The sequence below is a fragment of the Phocoena phocoena genome, chromosome 15 (assembly GCF_963924675.1).
Source record: "Phocoena phocoena chromosome 15, mPhoPho1.1, whole genome shotgun sequence".
NCBI lineage: Eukaryota > Metazoa > Chordata > Mammalia > Artiodactyla > Phocoenidae > Phocoena > Phocoena phocoena.
The window spans coordinates 19,411,720-19,432,617 of NC_089233.1; the positions used below are offsets into that span (position 1 = coordinate 19,411,720).

General features: G+C 39.2%; 1 protein-coding gene across 2 annotated transcripts in view; it reads right to left on the reverse strand.

Moving 5' to 3' along the window:
- The window catches only part of TNRC6A (trinucleotide repeat containing adaptor 6A), a 165,626-nt gene that overhangs the window by 33,864 nt on the left and 110,864 nt on the right, over window positions 1–20,898 (reverse strand). The window contains exons 4-7 of one of the 2 annotated variants that reach the window (XM_065891795.1): window positions 15,670–16,053; window positions 3,117–5,690; window positions 1,598–1,774; window positions 535–710 (exon numbers count right to left, since the gene is read on the reverse strand). In XM_065891795.1, coding sequence (XP_065747867.1) covers window positions 535–710; window positions 1,598–1,774; window positions 3,117–5,690; window positions 15,670–16,053 — 3,311 coding nt within the window. Of the gene's footprint in view, window positions 1–534; window positions 711–1,597; window positions 1,775–3,116; window positions 5,691–15,669; window positions 16,121–20,898 lie in introns of those variants that run through there. The other variant, XM_065891794.1, reaches the window with a different exon arrangement.

Here is a 20,898-nt window from a genome sequence, read left to right on the forward strand (position 1 = left end):
CAATTCTGATGAAGAGCCAGGTTTGGGATAAGATTTGTCCACATTTAAAAGCAAAACAAAACTCTACTCATTCCTAGGGATTTTTGTCACAGGACCTTTCAGGGTGGAGAAGGGACAAAGATGGGGGATGAGTAAGGAGGATGGTAACTCTGGGTAATGCAGAGGTCGGGGACTCCAGGTGAGGAGGTGGAATGGGAGACGAACTGGCAGTGGGATGGAAAGAGTCGACATGGAGATTTGCCCTTCTCTTCATCCTCAGCACTGCAGGTACCACCCTGGGGTGAGGGGTTGTCCCAGGCAGCACTGGTGGAGGGGGAGGAGGAGAGAAATCCCAAGCTGTAGCAGTGGGGAGAAAGGAAGTTCCTGTAGTCTTATGTTTTTCTAGGTGGCTGCCCATACAAGAGGTTCTACCTAAGTTGGGGACTGCATGGACTATACTGGATGCATTAAACGGGTAGGCAGAACATTAATTTTCTGTGGGTAAACTACCTTTGGAATTTAAAGTTTCAAGGGCTTTGCCCTTGAAATGTTTACCTTCGATGACATTTTCTTTGTATATGGTGGCCAATTTAAAGATGAATTAAGCTCTTGAGATGAATTACTATTCCACATTCCAATCTCTACATCCTCTTCCTCTTCCCAGCCAGTGGGGCGATTTCCAGGCAATGGCATATCATCACCACACCAGCCATCTTGCATAGATTTTGGCCCTGATTGTGGATTTGTGATAAAGAGAAACATACTTTAATCAAACAATTCTTTTTGGAGGCTGAGCATTCATTAAGCAGGCAGAGCAGGGGGAGAACCTAAAAAACCCTCTTTTATCTCCCTAACCAGATCTGCATGGCAAAAATGTATGTTATATGCTGAGCTAAAAGCTACATTAAACAAGAATTTATTTTTATTAAAATTTTCAATAAAACACCTGCCATGCTTTTACAAATCAGAGGGTTCCTAAACATGGGACATCAGTGGCATTCTTGTTCGTACTTGCTTAGCAAGCTGCATGGTGACGCACAGGGCCAAGAGGACGAACAGAATTTTAAAAAATTAATTTTAATACATATTTTTAAGGAGAATGGCCCAAAAGCATAGCAAGTCAAAAGCAGAAAGTATTTCTTTCATCTCTATACTCGGCCTTTGGAATTCCTATGGGAATATGACAATGTTCATCTGAATACTGAGGGTCCTTCCTGAACTCTGTTCATTTTCTGTGTAATATTCAGGGAATTATCTGGAACCTGAGCCAGACAGTTTGGACATGTGTCCCCATAACTATTATACTCAGTCTCTCGTGCTGGATAGCATGAAAGTTGCTTGACTATTTCTAAATAATCCAATTTGATAAAATATAATTTAGATTTGGTGAAGTACATGCAAATCATTAATAGTTATACACTTCTAAGAAAAAGAAAAGATAGGAAAATTCAGAAAGGTAAAAAAGCAAACCACATTAACAAGTTCAAAGAGCCAAACAGTGATATCATCCAGTATGATAATATATGGATACATTATCAATGACATAAGCATTATCCAATTACTTAATTATAGTCAATGAGATCACCACTGCTACAACCAGGAATTATCAATAACTTACCAGATTTGCTTAATGCTTGTGGACCAACAGAGCTGGAGCCCCACGTGGATGTGCTGGATGCCGCAGCAATGGGTTCGCCCCAGCTGGGACCACTGTCTATGGGTTTACCCCATGCTGAAGTACCATTATCCACAGTTGTGGCTGGAGTAGAAGTCTCACCCCAGGGCTCACCCCAGCCTTTAGAAAGTGTGGGAAAAGAAGTCATCAGCACACGGTAAAGGCAATAAGGAATACTTAGGGAACAAAAGAAGACGACCTTCACATTTATGTATTAAATAATAAAGTTGTGATAGGCAGAAAGGATGGCATCTGTTTTATGTAAAGAAGACAAATAATTTCCCATTATTATAATTTAACTATATGGTATGAATTTTTTTTTCACCTCTTCTTTCAGAATTGCCCTCTGGGTGTACAGCAGATTCTTTTGAATAACCTTAATTATGGCAAGTCATCCTCCTTTGAAGATGAATTTAACTCCTGGAAAAGTCAAGTCATTCTGAGTCAAACCTAGTGAATTAAAGCAGGTGATCAAGCTGGGTACAGTATGTGTATAAAATTTTTACTATACGTACAACCTTTCAACATCACTGTTCTGGAAAAAGCAATTTACTGTAAGACTAATAATAGGTAGGCATCCTACTTTTATACATGCTGAACAATGCTTCTTAAAAAATTTATTAGGTTGTCCGAAGCAAGGCAAAGCCAAGCCATAAGCATGTTGTTTAAAAGAACCGAAACAGCCTTCCCCTTAGATACATACCTGTTTTTTCTAAGAATTATATCTAAATTAATAATACTCAGAAAAAAAGTTAGGTGCTGAAGGGTTAGTTCATGAAAACACTTCTGTCTCTACATCCAATGGATTATTCAATAAAACCTCCATTAACAAAGGCAACACATCTCAATGACAACTAATGAAAAATGTCATTGTCAAGATAATTTGCAGAGGATAGGAATTAGTTCCTTGCTATAAGACGAAAGTGGAATATACTAGAAAGATATTATTAAATGTTTTAAGCAAACATACATACATGCTATATCCAATAGACTTAGATTTCATGCCTACTTAAGTAAATTCCTTCTAAGGCCAAATATAGTACCTAGTTTCTTAAGAGAGCACTGTGCTTATGAGATACTTGTTTTATTTCTGGGGATCTTTTAGTCAAATAATAAAACCAAAACGTGATGGCTTGACTCAGAAGAACTGAAAAAAAGTGTACAGCATTCCAGCTTGACATCACTTTTCCAATTCTGCCTTCTACAGCATTCCTAACGGAGAATGGAGTATGTGGGATTCACAGCCAACACTGCCAAAGGCAGAGAGCTCTGTTCCCTGATGGTAAACACCTTCCCCATAATTTTCTTCCCTATAAACTTCTCCTGGATTAGAGTTAAAAAAAGCTTTGTGTGCACATCCAAATACTTGGTTAAACGAGTTTTATAATGACAGTAACTTGAAACAAGGTTCACAATACCGTGAAGTACTTTATAACACAGGCTCCATAAAATAAAAACTTACCAGAGCCACTGCTTGCCTCCTTGTTTGAGATGGCACTTGCAGATGGTAGCAATTGATGTACCTGTGCTTGCTGGTCTGAACGGCTGCTGCCATTTGGGACATTTTTGTTCCACATGTTCACATTTTTGTAGTTGTATTTGCTTGGATCTCCCCAAGCTGAAGTTCCATCATCGATCTCCATTTTGCGACGTATGGATTCTGGGGATGGTTCCTCCCAGCCTGTAGGCTCTTCTTCTTTTGTTGGGGCTGGTATAGGTCCTCCCAGCCAGCCTGTACCAGGAGGTTTGCCTGTAGCTGATGGGATTCCCCAAGATCCGACATCTTGTTGCTTGTTCCAGTCTGGAGAACTGACTGGCTTTGACGAATCTCCCCAACCTAGAGACTGATTAGACTTTGGAGGATCTCCCCATCCCTGGGAAGGATTCGGTTTAGAAGATTCATCCCATCCTGATGAATTATTTGGATTTATGTTATTTCCCCAAGTAAAAGAACTAGTTTTACCAAGTTCGTTCCAACCAGAAACGGACCTATCACTGTCACTACCTCCTGAGCTAGATTTCTTATTAGCCTCACCCCAATGGTTACTCCTTGAAGTTTCTCCCCAGTTATCACTGGCAGAAACGGACCAACCTTGGTTTGATTTTTGTCCATCACCCCATCCCTGTTTGTTCTTTTGCGAATCATTCCATGCAGACTTCTCTTCTTTGCAATTCCCCCACTGATTGCTCTTGGCCATTCCTGTAGCAGCAGAATCATCTTCCCATCCCCCCTGGCAGTTTGAGCCTTTGGAATCTCCCCACCTCAGAGTAGGTTTGGGATCTCCCCACCCCGATACAGATGAGGTATCATTACTACTAGGGCTAGTCTTATCTGTACATGCCCCTGAGTTAAAAGTCTGTGTTGCAGAGCTTCCCCAGGCCTCTGTCCCATTGTCAGTCTTTCTTTCCCCTCTAGGTGATGTTTCGGTATCCCAGGCAGTATTCTGCTTAATAGGAGTCTGTCCCCAACCAGAGTTGGATAGGACACGTGGATCTAAGTCAGTTCTGTTTACAATGCTTTGGAGTAATGTGTGCTGATCAATTTTTCTTCTATCTCTACTCTGATTTTCCCCAGTTACTTTTTCCTCAAGGCGTCCAGTGCTTTCTGTACTACCTTCACTCTCCACTGTACCTCCCGTTTTGGCCCACACACTGTTTTGCTCATTTGTCTGAGATGTGGCAGAACCCTGATCCTCTTCCTCAGTAGATTTCCATCCGTTTGTAAACTTCTTACCATTGCCATTTGCACTGTCACTGGAATGCTGATTGCTAGGCAGTTTGCTCCATTCCACGCTGGGTATATTAGTGCCAGTGTTTTGTGCAGGAGTTCCCCATCCTCTTCGACTTCCTCCAGAATTTGCACCATTTCCCCATGATGCACTCTGGGAATTCACTGCCCCAGACTCCCACACACCTCCTCCTTTATTTGTGTTAACTTGAAAGTTAGTGCCCATAGGCCCATTTACGCCAGGCTGCATTAGAGTTGCATTCACAGTGTCACCATTAGCTTGGCCATTAGGGCTTGAACATTTGTCTCCAGAGTAATTAGAACCATAGGCACCCCATGTAGTACCATAAGAGCCTCCACTTTTTGACTCTCCATTGCTAAGGTGAGAAAGGGAAGTGCCATTTACAACCGACGGAGCCTGTATCTGAGGATGGTTCATTGTGCTCACACGCCAGGCCCCTGTATTACTAGGCAGTTCATTATTCTGTACTGAACCGGAGTTTGGTAAACTAGAGGTCACAAAGTTAGTAGTGTTATTTGGTCCAGTCATTTCAGTGGTAATATTTTGAGGTTGACCACTGAATGAAACCTTCTGTGTACCACTTACTTCAGATTCACAAGTTTCCTGAAGGCTTCCCCAGGTACCATGGGTAGAAGAACCACCCACTTTAGAGTTAATACTCTGATTGTTAGGCATCTGGCCTAAGGTACTGCACTGAATATTGATGCCAGAACTACCACTCCCTACAGGCCCTTTTAGGGCAAGTCCGTTGTTCTCTAACACTGGCCAGGCACCATGGTTGCTAGCTGAATTCAAAGTGCTTGGATTTAACCCTCCATTTGATGAAGAACTTACAGTGCCCCAAGCATTCATTCTACTGTTGCTGCTTTCTGATTTGCCTTCAGGAGCATCCACAGAGACCTGACATGTGCTTATTATGGCTCCATGGGAAAAACCCCATGGCCCAGTACTACTTCCATGGCCCACATTATTGCTGCTGCTACCAACCACAAACTTGTTTTGGGATCCAAGTCCAGTGCTATTCCGAAGGCCATCATTTTCACCACCTGTGCTCCCTGAAGCCATGATAGTGATGTTTCTCTCTGATTCAGAACTGGAGGCAGAATCAGCACCCACACATTCTGAAGCCAACTCTAGATCACTGCCAGGGACTGAGGGCCATGCTTCTTTTTCAGGCGAGTCGTTTACAACAGCATTCTTACAGTTTGTGCTAGAGTCACTTGTAGAAGACACAGGTCCCCGCTGCGAATTTTCATAATGGGATCCTGAAGTATTGTGGTTTATATCTAGAATAAAGAAGCACAAAAATGTATGAAATGTTTGGAAAACTGATGAATATATTATAAACGTACATGGCCCCTCAACATCAACAAGCTATAATACTTGGCAGTATAATTACAAAGGCATTCGTTATATCTCAGCCACCAATTTTCCATATCCAATAATTAATTCCACATAGGCAGGGAATTTTGCTGCTTTCTTCACTGATGTTATTCCAAGAGCCTAGAGCAGTAGCTGGAACATAAGAGTTCCTCAATAAATATTTGAATGAGTGAACTGTTAACATATCAGCAAGTAAAGAATTTGGAGTCAGGAAGGACAAGGTAGTAATGAAGTATCAGGATAATGGAGCAACCCAGGCTTGGAGGCCCAACATGGGAAAGAAGGGGCTGGGATATAAACGGTTAAAGACAAGTGAACAGGCCAAACTTGATAAAATGTATTAGAAATATATTAGGAATCCTTTTCTATCCACACTTTTTTAGAATAGCTTTTTCACAAGTGTTTTGGGTATTACAACAAGTTTATAAGAATTATAAAGCCTTTTCCATTATATTTCCATTTCATCAGTGTTCATATTCAATCTGAAAAATACCACATGCAAGTAAAAATAATTTTAGTTCTACTCTCCTTCATAAAAATGTCTTAATAGCCATGTTTATTAGAAGACAACAGAAAAATGGTTGATATGCTGAAGATCAAAGTTATGATTAAAAAATCAACTGCTGACATTTGAAGACATTAATGACTGGTCACGTAATCCTGTCGCAGACTTACTGCTACGTACTGATGTTATCATCTAGTTATTGTACTGCATGTAGGGCAGGCAGTTTTAGTGCTTCTAATGCTTTCCCAAATTCATTACTTTCATTCAGTTTCAGGATCTGGTAGATGGAAATCCTCAGAAATATTAACCTGCATAAGATGTTTGCATTTAGACTGTCCCTAGCGGGTTGCTCGTATTGTAGTTCTCTACTACAGTAGTAATCAGAATCATATGTAGTGTTTCTCAGTAATACATATGCTCGAGTCACGTCCCAGATGCAATGAACCAACCGCCAGGCATTGTAAGCCCAGAAAGTTGAGTGTCACTCACTGTAAGGGCATTGCTAATATGGAAAATCGGGTTCATCTTGCATCGTTTTCTCTCAAAGCACAATTGCTAAGCAGCAAAAGGTGCTGAGCTAGACAGAGGAGCACAAAAAAGGACTAGACAGAGGCCAGGAATATATACATAATTCACCAAATACAGATCTACAGATATAGCTAGATACAAAGTTCTGTGACTGTGACTTCTGCTCTCTGATTCAGAATCATTTGGCGGTTTTAAGCTGCCAGGTAAAGCTTTTCATCTTTCAGTGCCCATGAGGAGGATTTTTCTCATGAAATAAAGGATACTAACATGTCGCTCAGTCTCACCGGGTAAAGGCAAATCTACAGACCAGCACTGCACTGTCAGCAACGCCATTTGGCACTCTGGAGCACATGCTTTATGTGCAATGTTGTCACTGAATCCCTGAAACAACTGTAGAGCACAGGCATTACCTTCACTTTACAGATGAGGAAATCGAGGCTCAAAGGTTGTAGAAAATAAGGAAAGAAAGGCAAGATTCATCATTAGGTAAGAAAGCAAGGTGGCTCAGAACATGGCTGGAACTCTAGAGATACCCAGGTTCAAGTCTGGACTCTATGTAGTAGCTGTATGACCAAACCTGCAAAATGGGGATACAAATAGTACGTACGTACTTCTTTACCTGGTTGTTTAGTTAACCTACTGTCATATGCCAAGTATGTAGCTCAGTGCCGGTTTCAAATAAGTGCTCCATGAAGGGCAGTTTGGTGTAGTAATTAAGAGCAAAACTCTGAAGCCAGTCTGCTTGGGTTTAAAAGCCGCTCTGCCATTTACCAGCTATGTGACCACAGGTAAGATCCTCAATCTTTCTGTGCCTTAGTTTCTTCATCTGTAAAGTGGGAATAGTAACAGTACCTATCTCATACAGTTGTGAGGATTAAATGATTAATAATTAAAAGTGCTTTGAACCATATCTGATCCAGATTAGGTACTTAATAAATGAGGACCATTATTTTCATTAATTAATGTGTATCAGTGATTTTCAGTCCTATCTCTAAAGCACGTCATTCCACCATGCCTCCCTCAAGAAGAACAAAATTAGAAATCATATACGAAATTGCTTACTTTAAATCTCCATTTAGATATCTCAAAAAGGATGCCAGCTCCTAGATTATACCCCTACAGGTGCCTCCTCCCAAAGGTAAAAACAATCCTGCTTCTTTACTAGTTTTCCTCATCTCAGTAAGTTTCCTAAAACCTAACATTTATCCTTGATTCCCTCCTGTGCATAGCAAAACCAAAACATCACGAAGTCCCAAATCCATCCACTTTTCTCCAAATCTAAAACAATCACGCCATCATCATCATCATCTCATGGACTATAGCAAAATGGGATGAAAAAAGATCCTAATTGTAATGGCCACAAAAACTATAAAGGAAGTTGGGGGGCTTCCCTGGTGGCGCAGTGGTTAAAAATCCACCTGCCAATGCAGGGGACACAGGTTCAAGCCCTGGTCCCGGAAGATCCCACATGCCACGGAGCAACTAAGCCCGTGCGCCACAACTAGAGCTCACGTGGAGCAACTACTGAAGCCCGCGTGCTCTAGGGCTCGCGTGCCACAACTACTGAGCCTGCGTGCTGCAACTACTGAAGCCCGTGCGCCTAGAGCCCACGATCCTCAACAAGAGAAGTCACCACAATGAGAAATCCGCACACCACAACGAAGAGTAGCCCCGCTTGCCGCAACTAGAGAAAGCCCGCACGCAGTAATGAAGATCCAACACAGCCAAAAAATAGAAAACTATAAAGGAAGTTGGAATAAAGCTAACATAAATACTTTAAAAAGTCATATATGATTAAACTTTACTGCAGACCATAGCAGACAACTTAAGTATAGAAACTTGTTCCTCAATAGGAATATATAACAATGTTCCTTTTAAGTTTAATTCAATTATAAAAGAATACTAACAAGAGTCTGTAATTTGATTAAAGAGATTTAAAAGTTCACGTAAAACAAATAAGGGGATTAAACAAACTCTTGTTATCATGTAACAGTTAAACAGCACTGTACTACCGGAGTACATACGAACTTCAACTGAACGGAGAAAGTAATCCAGAAACAGCCCCAAGTATATTATCTAAGGTTATGTGCCAACAGCTAGCATTTTAAATCAGTAAAAGGAATATTCAATACTTTATGAAGATTTTTTTAAATGGACAACCTATCAAAAACAATACCAAATAATTCAGTGTTAAGACGAAACCAAGAAGTTACTTGTGAATGAGAATTTTTTATACATAAAAGCAAAGAAAGAAACCATTAAAAAAACAGAGATTGGACTACTTAAAGTTTTTCTTTCTTTTTTTTTTTTAATGCCCAAATACATCAAAAGCAAAAAGCCCCAGAAAACAGCAGAATACACTTGGCAAACCAATTCTATCGCCTTTAATGTTAGTGAAACTTTCTCTCACAATCTGGTCATGACCTAGTTTGGAGGTGGTAATGTTCTAAATTTGCCTTTTGCTGTGTACTCCCATGCATTTTAGGAAAATAAGAGATGCCATCAGTAATTATTAGCTAAAATTCCATTTTTAATCTGGAACCTACTTGACAATTTCCCCAAAACCGAAATTAAAAGGCTATCTCAAAAGCTGCATTTACCAAGGCTGGATCACAAAGCCATTTTTGTTATGAAAAACACTGCAGCTTAGATAGAAAAATAAAAATCTAAGAGTAGGGGAGTGGGATAGGGAGTCAGGGTGGGGGTGGGGAGATTACTAGCCTGTCTAAAATTATAAAAAGTGCAGGACTCCTCAGCAATCATGACTAAAACATTTCAGAGTCAGAGACTACTTAAGAATTGGAAGAAGTCAAATAATATATTTCCCTTACACATAAGGAAGCCAAAAGCCATCATTACAAATGATCTGGAAGACAAACATATAGAAACATCATTGAGTAGAAGATGATAATTACACTTTTCCAGGAAAGGGGACAGTTCAGTATTACTGAGTGTAATGCAAAATACAAATTTTAAACTAAGATTTGGAAGACTGAACTTAACTGAGAAACATCTGAAGTCCAAAATATCATCAGCATACGAGTACTCTCATACAAAATTGCCTTAGGAAGACTGAGGGCAGCTCTAGTACCATACCTCAAAAAGAATATATAAAAAAAAAAAAGGAATTCCCTGGCGGTCCAGTGGTTAGGACTCTGCGCTTTCACTGCTGAAGGCCCTGGTTCAATTCCTGGTTGGGGAACTAAGATCCCGCAAGCCATGAGGCATGGCCAAAGGGGGAAAAAAAAAAAGGACATAGCAGTGCATTATGTAGCACCTATTCAGAAAGAAGATATGTGGGGTAGAGCAAAGACTGGTGATAATTCAAGGGAATTGCATAATTCATTCAGGAAGAATTTAGATCCAGGAAAATTCATACAATTTCCTAATTAAATATGTATCATGTAACAAAATGGCTAAATATGTGCTTTCTGCCTTAAAGACTTCCAATCTCACCAAAAATAAGGAACTTCAGAAGTTAACAGTATTTAGGTTTTATAGTATTTCCAGGAAGTATGAACTGTTATCATTGGGAATATGAGAGAACCTTAGATGCACAATTTCAAACAGTACTTGAGTGAGAAAGTTAAAAATGTTTCCTTAGGGACTTCCCTGGTGGCGCAGTGGTTAAGAATCCGCCTGCCTGGGCTTCCCTGGCGGCGCAGTGGTTGAGAGCCCACCTGCCGATGCAGGGGACATGGGTTCGTGCCCCGGTCCGGGAAGATCCCACATGCCGTGGAGCGGCTGGGCCCGTGAGCCATGGCCGCTGAGCCTGTGCATCCGGAGCCTGTGTTCCGCAACGGGAGGGGCCGCAACAGTGAGAGGCCTGTGTACCGCAAAAAAAAAAAAAAAAAAAAAAAAAAGAATCCGCCTGCCAATGCAGGGTACATGGGTTTGAGCCCTGGTCCGGGAAGATCTCACATGCCGCAGAGCAAGTAAACCTGTGCGCCACAACTACTGAGCCTGTGCTCTAGAGCCCGCGAGCCACAACTACTGAAGCTCACGTGCCTAGAGTCCGCACTCCACAACAAAAGAGAAGCCACCACAATGAGAAGCCCGCACACCACAGTGAAGAGTAGCCCCTGCTCACCGCAAGTAGAGAAAGCCTGTGTGCAGCAACGAAGACCCAATGCAGCCAAAAAAACTTAAAAAGAAGTATCCTTAGTTATTCTAGCCTCTAGTCCAAGGGCTGGCAAACGTTTTCTGTAAAGGTCCAATTAGCAAAGATTTTAGGTTTTGCCAGCCAGATGGCCTCTGTGGCAACTACTTACCATAGTAGCTGGAAAGCAGCCATAGATAACATGTAAATGAACGGGCATGGCAGGTTAAAGACGACAAATGCAATACCACAACCAAATGCAGTGTAGGGATCATGACTGGTTTCGGGGGTAGGGACTGTGGGGAGACGACTATAGAAGACATTCATAGGGTTGTTGCTCTAGACCAGGTGGTGAGTGCCTGAACCAGGTCAATGGTGGCAGCAGTGCAGAGGAGAGAGGAAAGCTGAGAGATGTTCTGGAGTTAAGATCAGCAGGGCATGATAAACCAGTGGCCTGTAGACATGAAGAAGAAGGAGAGTTAAGCATGATTTTAAGAGTTCTAGATGGGTGACTGGATGAATGGGGTTGCCGACCTTTTGAGCAATGGGATCCAGAAGGAGAAACTGGTATGTGGCAAGATAATGAATTCGATTCTGGACATGTTGAGTTTGAAGGGCCCAACATCAGCTGAAGAAATCCAGAAGACATGGAACCTAAAACTGGGGAGAGAGATGAAACAAAGACTTGGGAGGGAGTAACATCTGAAAACTGGTCAAAGAAAAATGAAAGAATGAAAGAGCTTTAAAAAGGAGGAAGTGGTCAATGATAAAAAATGTAGATATATGTTAAGAATGGAAAAGTCTATTTTGTAACCACAATTAAAAATAAAAAAAGTCTGGATTTGGCACACAGAAGATCAGTGCCCTTAGTAAGAGCTACTTTAGTCAAGTGAGCAGGAGCCAGACTCCAGAGGAATGAAGTGATGTATCAGAGATTCCAAGTCTAAGAGTATTTCTGTAAGAACTCTAAAAGTAGAGAGAAATTCTACAATAGCCCCAAGAGAATGGGAGTTTAAAGGAATTTATTTTAAAGATTATAAAGACTTGAATATGTTTACAGACCAAGGGACAAGTTGAGAGCAAGAAGTGGAAGTTACAGGACAGCGAGGATGTGTACTACACCGAAAAGACAGTGACGAGCACAGCTGGATGGACAGTATTTTAATCTTTAAACATCTCTGGAAACTTTAAGTTTCTTAAAAAAATTGAAACGTAGGAAAATCTATAGTGTAATATAAAAAACACTCACACACCCCTCACCTTAAGGTATATATTACTAATATAATAGAAAACTCCTGTGTACCCCTCTCGATTACATCTCCTTTCTTCTACAGTAGGTAACTGAGTGGTAACCACACAAAATGCTATATTTGAGTTTACTCATAAGCAAAATATGTTGCTTTGCAAGCTTTATATTTTATATAAATGATATCACACTATAAACAAAGACTTTTTGGTACCATCTGCAAAAATGTGAACATGAACTACATATCACAGGATATTGCTGAAAATATCCCTCTTCTGCTTAATGGTGACTGTGGTATCATGGTTGTATAGAAGACTATCCTTATTCTTTAAGAAATTACCTGTGGAAGTATTAAGGGTGAAGTGCAATGAACATTCGTGCACACGTGTGCATATGTATGTATATATAATGTACTAATAACGGATGGATCTGAATCTATTTGTTTAACTTTTCTGCATGTGTCATGTCAGTTGGATGATAAATATGTGGGTTGGAACACTCTGCCCCATAAGAACAATACTGCTGCCAGCCCTGTTAAGCATAAGTCCCCCCAAATCCTTTATCACACAGCCTTTGGGCCCCCCCAATTCAAGGGTTTTTTGGGGGGAGGAGCAAGGCCTGATACCTTAAGGCTCTAAGAAATCAACTGCAAAAGAGAGGTCCTTCAGTGATGACTGAAACCATCACTAAGTGTCTGAGGCACAGCCACCAACTGGCAGCTCAGCCTGCAGCGTCGTGCGGTTTGACCAGCACAGGTTCTAAAAACTTAAAATGAGAATGTAAAGGTAGTCAGGCAGGGTACAAAATTAGTACATTTACCACAGTTCCCATTACTTCTTTTCATCCTTTACTCCACTTACCTGCTAGCCTATGAAGGCATTTAGTTTGTGTGACCTCTAATTCAGAAAATACCTAATGTCATCTAGGTACTATCCCTCTTCCTTGACTGCAGTGAACAAACGAGAAATGCATTCTGTGAGGACCAGGGAAGTGTATCCAGAACTCATCTTTACCATGCAAACTTGTAAGTAAATTTCTATGTATGTATTGCATGTATTAATTTAAATGTCAAACCTATTCCATTACCTATCTCTGTTCAGGAAACAAAAAAACCAAACACAAGTACAAAGAGACAAAACAGTTAAGATTATGTTCCCACATTTCTGAACTACATGTAATTCACAACATGCAATTTTGGGGTTTCTGGGCTATTGTTCGTGCCGTTTGTACTGTCCAGTACGCTGCTCTTGATTGACTGCTAAGCTATTCTCTAATCTGCAAAATGAAAATTAAACATGTTAATACAGTGTGTGGGTCATAAGCACCCCATAAGGGTTAGTCACTATATTATTATTATTGTTGTTGTTATATTATTATTAGCCCTTCAGGAGCCAGGAGAGACCTAAGAAGTCCTCCCTAATTCACAGACACCCAATGCCCTATTATGTGACTAGTGTTTCTATTATCATTTCTAGTAGCACCTACAAAAATACTTTAAGGTAAATACGTGGCTATGCTGTTAAAGGGGGAGTCATAAATGTTTAAAACAAGACAAAAGCACAAGTCTAGTTCTTCTGCAGAATGCTTTGCCTTCATCCTCTGCGTTCTCTAGCTGCGTGGGGATTTAATTTTAAACCTCAGGCAGATTGCTGCACCCTCCTTATTTCCATCGTAACCTCCACATTAACGCAGTCCACCTTTGTAAAGTTGTTTTAGAAACAGGTGGGATATTTTCCCTTCTTAGCCTTTTTTTGAAGACTTCTTCCTATGCCCACATCGTAGGCTTTCTTTTCATCTGAATGTATACCCATAACACTTTTGGGTTTCTTGACCCATACCAATTTTTGAGAAATAAGATTCTTATACTCCCATTGTTTCCATTTCAAAAACGGCTTTGCTCTTTCATTTCCCAAATTGAAAAAGCATATTCAACATGTATTTTCTAAATGTACTATCCCACTTTCCTGTTTGTTAATTATCATACCACTATTACTTAGCTTGCAGTAGGTACTCAAGCATTTGTTGTATAAATAACCTCTCCTAGGTTTTAACCACAATGATGCTGATGACTCAGTACATCTGCTTTGCTTCCAACCTGACTTCCCAGAGGAACTTCAAACCAAATTATTAATTGCTTGGCATTAGATCTAACATATCTAAACCAGACTCTTCCTCCTGAAAAGTGCAGGTCCTTCGGTAAAAGTTTCAGGGAAGATAAGTCATTCAGTGCCTAAATATTAGGCACTCAACTAGCTGCTTTAACATGTCACATAATATCATCCTCAAAGCAACCTTACAGATTGGGTACTACACTTTACAGATTAGCAAAGACAGTCAGATAAGTTAAGTGATTTGGCCAAGCTTATGCAAGCAAGTGTGTAGGGGAGTAGAAGTAAGTATTAACTTGGGCTGATAATTTAAGTTTGCATCCTTTCCAATAATGCGCTTCTCTAATTACCTATGCTCGAAAAATCCCATCTGTGTCCTCTTCCTCCTTACCTATCACTACCAATATGCTGCCAAAGCAAAGCACGGTTGTTATGAACATAGCTTTGGAGTCAGACAGATCTCGATGTGAGTGCAGGCTCTGCTACTTATTAGCTGTGAAATACCATATTACAATGTAGAGTAGCTCCTGGTATATATAAGAGAGCATAGAGGTAGAAAGTGAATATTCTACCTGAGATAGGAAAGGCTGCTCAAACGAGACTCGAACACACGTAACAATTAAGTAACCTGCCAAGGTCACACATGCTGGTATATGGTGGAACTAGGACTTCAAAACCAGGTCCATCTGGCTCTAGAGACTCTGTTCATTACCAGTCTGCTACTGTTTTCATGTGTGGGAACCTTGATTATCCTCAATTCTCTATATGACTTGTGGTAAAAGTGCCAAAATAGTTCAATAAGTGAATGGACAAACCAGTCGTCAGAACATATCAAAACAAACTGGGCTTTGAGAAAACTGTAATCACATACTGGATTTATCTTCTGCCTCACAATCATTACTGAGCTGAGAAAAGCCATTCTGAGGCAATAACTGAAATGCATGTGCTCTGAACAGAATTTTCATGGGTGGTAGTCTCTTTACGGCACGTGGTAACTGATCTCAAGCCATTTTTGTCTTGGTGCCTCAGTTTCTTCTACTGAAAAGTGGAGATAAGAACAGCTTACACCTCTCAGGGTTGTTGAGGATTAAATGCAGTAACGCGCACAGCTGCTCAGCATGTGACTTGGTGGGGGGTGCTCAATTTTAGCGATAGTCTTATAATCAATTTTAGCTATAAGCTGTATATTAAAATGGGTAAGATCCGGAGGGAGAGCTCTAGTTAACCTACAGGAAACATTTTCAGATTCCCCATTCATAACTTCTGTATAGAATTCTTATTTTTACAACACAGATACTGATGAATACAAATACATCACCGAACAGGCATGAGTTTATAAACTTGCTACACTGCTAATGACGACAGTTGGAGTCTCGTAAGAAGTGCCTTCTCTCACCTGACTGGGTTTTGCTGATCTGCACCTCTCCGTTATTTTGTGGCTGTTGATTTGTTAAAGCACTGCTCTCTGACTGGGTGCTTAACACTTTAACAGCAGATCCCAGGTTTGCTGCTATGACAGGAAAATGCTGGCCCCTCTTTAGAAGCTGCTTATGTTCCTGGTGGCGAAATCGAGGTGGAACTTCGCGCGGATACCGAGGCAAGGCCTGTGGTGGCTGCGGCTGCGGCGGCTGCTGGGGCTGTGGCGGCGGCTGCGGCGGCGGCTGCTGATTGTTGGCTGTGGCTCGCTTGGCATTATTATTAGTGCTGGTTGCTGTGGAAGTGCCGTTATTAGAGTTGGCAGGCTGAGGCTGGCTTACACTGGGCTTTATCTGTTCTGGCACTAATCCCAACAAAAGAAAAGGGGTGGAAAAGATTAGCCAGTAAAGTGCACCTCCATTGCAAGCCATCTAAGTAAAAAGGCACTAAGAAAAACAATCCTAAAGGAACAGAAGCTTTACGTGTGCAGGGATATCCTTCCTCATTCACGGGCTCCAGTTTTCTTGAGAAGGATCACTGCCAAGCGTCAAATTTTACTTCTGCTAACTACCTATCTGATAAGGGAATGGACACCAGTCAGCATTCCCTGTCCTGGATGACAGTTCATGCTCACCATCTCCTTCCCATATTATCTCCAATTAGAGAACAAGCACTGTTTATACAACTCTGGAACTCACAATAACTAAAATAACAAAGGTGACAAGTCAAGTTTCCGTAATCCCGAAAGAATCCTCAATTCCCCAGTAACTGTTCTTAATCTGCCTCATGTTTAATGTGCTTGGTCCCTATTTTTCATCTTTGAAAGACAACACAGAGTAAGGGTAGAAAATAATCCTGCTAGTTCCCTTACAAAACAGCAAAGTTAACACTGTTTTTTGTTATTAAAATGTAAAGCCTGAATCAAATAAGACAAATTCAGAATTGGGATGTATATACAAAGATCACAGACTGAAATCTATGAGACTAACCAAAATTGGAGAAATAACTTGGATACCCTGTCTTAAACAAGTCTGAAAAACAGCTATCTGTCTACTGTATGAACAATCAGAGACTACAGTGAATTTCTGGACTCCTAAAGGAGATTAAATAAGTAAATAAACTGAGGGAAATGCTCTAAACCAGTGAAAATATACCCCATCTCTAAAACTACAGGGAGGCAGAGTGGTATATGAACTTTTGGTGCCAGATGGACCCAGGTTTCAATCCCAGCTCTGCCTTTAGTAAGCTTTGTGTCTTTGGACAAGTTGTAAAAACCCAAGCCTGTGGTCTCCTCTGTAAAAGAGGGATAACACCTATTGCTTGCAGAGCTATCCTAAGGTTAAATCTATTAATGTTTACAGAGCACCAAACACAAGGCTATACACGCATACTCTGGTTTATCGTGCTTCGCTTTATTGCACTTAGAAGATATGGTGGTGGGTTGTTTTTGTTTGTTTGTTTGTTTGTTTTTTACAAATGGAAGGTCGGTGGCAACCCTGCATCGAGCAAGTCTATCGGCGCCGTTTTTTCCAACACCACCTGCTCACTCTCTGTCTCTGTTTCACATTTTGGAAATTCTCGCCGTGTTTCAAACTTTTTCATTATTATTAGTTATGGTGGTCTATGATTGGTGACCTTTGATGTTATCGCTGCAAAAAGATTATGACCCACAGAAGGCTCAGATAATGGTTAGCATTTTTTAGCAATAAAGTATTTTTAAACTAAGGTATGTACATTTTTTAAGACATAATTCTATTAAACAATAGACTACAGGATAGTGCAAACATAACTTTTACATGAACTGGGAAACAAAAAAATTTGTGACTTGCTTTATTGTGACGTTCACTTTATCATTTTGTGTGTGGCAGTTTTAAGTTATTAGTTTTTAAAATAAAAATATATATTCACTTTACTCCGGTGGCCTGGAACTGAACCCACAATATCTCTGAGGTATGCCTGTAGAGTGCCTATTTTTTAATGATTGGCATAATACCACTTTATACTTTTGTAGCAGTTTAATGTTTCTCTGAGATTTTGATTCATCTTCACAGATGCCACTGTCAGATAAATAAAGTGATGCGTCTCCATGTGATCAGTGAGGACACTCAGAGAAAACTGTTCAAGAGTTAAGAGCTCCAACCCCACCACTCACTAGCTACGCTATTTCTCTGTCTTTTTCCTTGTCTATATGGTATAGACAGTCTTGATCTAGTACCCAGAATAATGTAAACACTCAGTGAACAAAAGGTATTACTGTGGCCCAAATAAAAGAAATATTTATCAAATGCCTAAAATGTATACGATTCTGTGATAAAGTGCTGGTCACATGGGTTGTTTCCAATAGCCACCCAACTTCTTCTTACAAACCCTCAGATCTAGAGCCACCTTTCATTTAACAGTTTAGCCTCACTATTGTCTTCTTTCTCTGAAATGGTGGACTTAGTCTATATCACTAATCCTGATACTTTTAATTCCCGTATATAATCTTGACCTCTTATTTTTTAAAATCTGATTTTGATTTTTCTAAAGTAATACAAAAAAATTGTATTCCAGGAGGAATTACATTGAAAAATCACAAACATTCCATCTATTGCTTGGAATTCCTTCCATTCTTGAAGGCAAACCGAAAAGCCTCTTATTAGCATTTGGGCCAAGTACATTCTAGGTCTAATTACTTTATGTAGAAAATTCTGTCTCCTAGACAATTTCATGTTCCCAGAATGTAACAATAATGTATATTCCTCTGTCATGAGGAAAATAAGGAACTAGAATATTCTAAAGTACCTCTGAAACCAAAAGAAGATCAAGTATATGTAACTGAAATTATAAGGCACATAAAAACTCTGACTCAGCTTTTACATGCCTAGTATTGGGCTCAGTATGGTATTTGGCAATTGAATGTAACCTTAAAGTGGTGCAGTTACCCACTGCTAAAATACAAGTTTGTCCGCCACTTTATTACTAAAGAGAAAAGATTGTGACAACAATTTAATACCCAAACAAGATGTTATTTATGTGAGACAGCAACAGGAAAGTGTTGTTTAATACATTCAAGGAATTAGAAGATATCCTACATGCAAACACTGTGAATAACCTACATGAAGACATGTATAAGAACCCTAACACTACTTCAGAAGTGACTAGGAACTCAGAAGCAGTATTTACATAGGTCACCCAGCAATCCCACACCTACCTCAAAAATTCAAAGAACTCCTGTATTTCTTATCAATAAAGCGCCATGGGGAAAATAATGCTGAAAGAGATACTAGTTTCTAGGGCCAGAAAACTTCACTGACACCAGTAAAGACATTAAGACACGTAACTACTGACTATAATACTAAATAATCTAAGGTAAAATCTCAGATGCAAACATGGGATGTAGTAGTAAAGAGTAAAGGAGAAGCTAACAGTGCACGTAGGTGTGCCAGGGTAAGGGTGGAGTTGCTGGGTAACAGATATAAATACTGAATAATTTTCGCTGCTGTATATGTGTAGTTAAAATTTAGGTTTATTATGTCAGTAAATATCTAAACCATTGGAAGGGGGAAAAATGACAAAACGATCCATTCAACAGACACAGAATATGCCATAAAGAGAATTACTTTTAAATTGTGGTTAACATGAAATACAAAACGAAATGTCAAGCATAAAACTCAAAATATCTGTAATCAATAAAAATGTGAGTGGGTTAAATTAACTAGTTAATAAAAGATCTTAAACAGGGTTAAGAAAAGAAAAAACAAACTTAAGGAATATACTTATCAAAAATCACTCCTGAAACAAAATACAGGAAAATTGGTGGAAAAAAGTACAGAGACAGATATACTAACAAGAAATGCTAACAAAACTTAGATGAAATATCAGACTTTTAAAATCCAAAGAGAAAGCATTATAAAGATTTTGCATACTGATAAAAGAAACAAACTAAAAAGAAATAAACAGCTAAGAACCTTTATATACCAAATCTTAGTATCAAAACATGTAAACCAAGTGGGGACAGAAAAGAAAAACTGAGAAAAAGCAAAACCATATATCTTGAAATGAGGTAACACCTTTTTTGACAAGTACCCGAGAAACAGTCATGAAGTGCACACACAAACCATCCAGCACGAAAGAAAACATCAATAAATTACAAAAAGTAGGAATAATACAGATGGTATTTCTGGATTACAATGGCATCACACTAGAAACACAGGCAAATACAACTGCCTTATTTAAATAAATTTTGAGTTGAAGAGGAAATAAATACCAAAACTGTAGAATTATATTAAAAAAATAGTGAAAACAATACACATAATAAATTTTAAGGTATCATAGACTTAATTATCTTCAACAAATGAGAATGAATGTGAAGCAACCAACTCAAGTTAAAAATCAAACTAAAGGAAGCAGTAAGAAGGAATCAGTAAAAATAAAAGTAGAAATCAATGACTTTAAAAGTGAACCAATAGCAAATAAAGATTTGAATAAATATATGACACAGATATAAAAAAGGAGTATAAACAAAATATGCTATAATTTTACATTTTAATCTCCGGAATATTTTACATTGTTGATTCAATAAAAGTTTTTTGGAATGCAAATAAGTGAACCAATAAATCCAAGGCATGGTTCTATGAAAAAAGCAAACTACCAATTAACCTAATTTTTAAAAAAGAAAACGGAAAAAAATAAGAGATGATTTTCTAAAATTAAGATATTCCTTAACGCTTAACTCATTAAATAATTGGAAAAACTGGAGGAGGGAATTATTTAACACTGATCCCAGAAGAAGCAGAAAAAAACAGATTAATTAGCATAGAAGTGGAGAAATTTATGAAATCATCAATCAGGATCACATAGTTTGATCAACATTACCATGCATACTTCTTCATTTTTTTTTTAACTAGCATACTTTTAAGAGATATTTATCTCTAAATTAAATGCTATTTAAATTGTTGTAGGGCACAGCATAAGATGGAATACCAACATTAACACTGTTACAAATAAATCAGACAAAATTTTCGTAATCCCAAACAATGGGGGAAATAAAAGAAGCAATATAAATAGTACTGGGGAAGAAAGGACATAACTTCAAATATAGAGATTCTGTAAAGACAAGAAAATACTATAATCTATACCAATAAAACAGAAAACCCAGCTAAACTGAGTGTTCTACAACATGGCTTGGCAAATCTTTCCTGTAAAGGGCCAGATAGTAAACATTTTA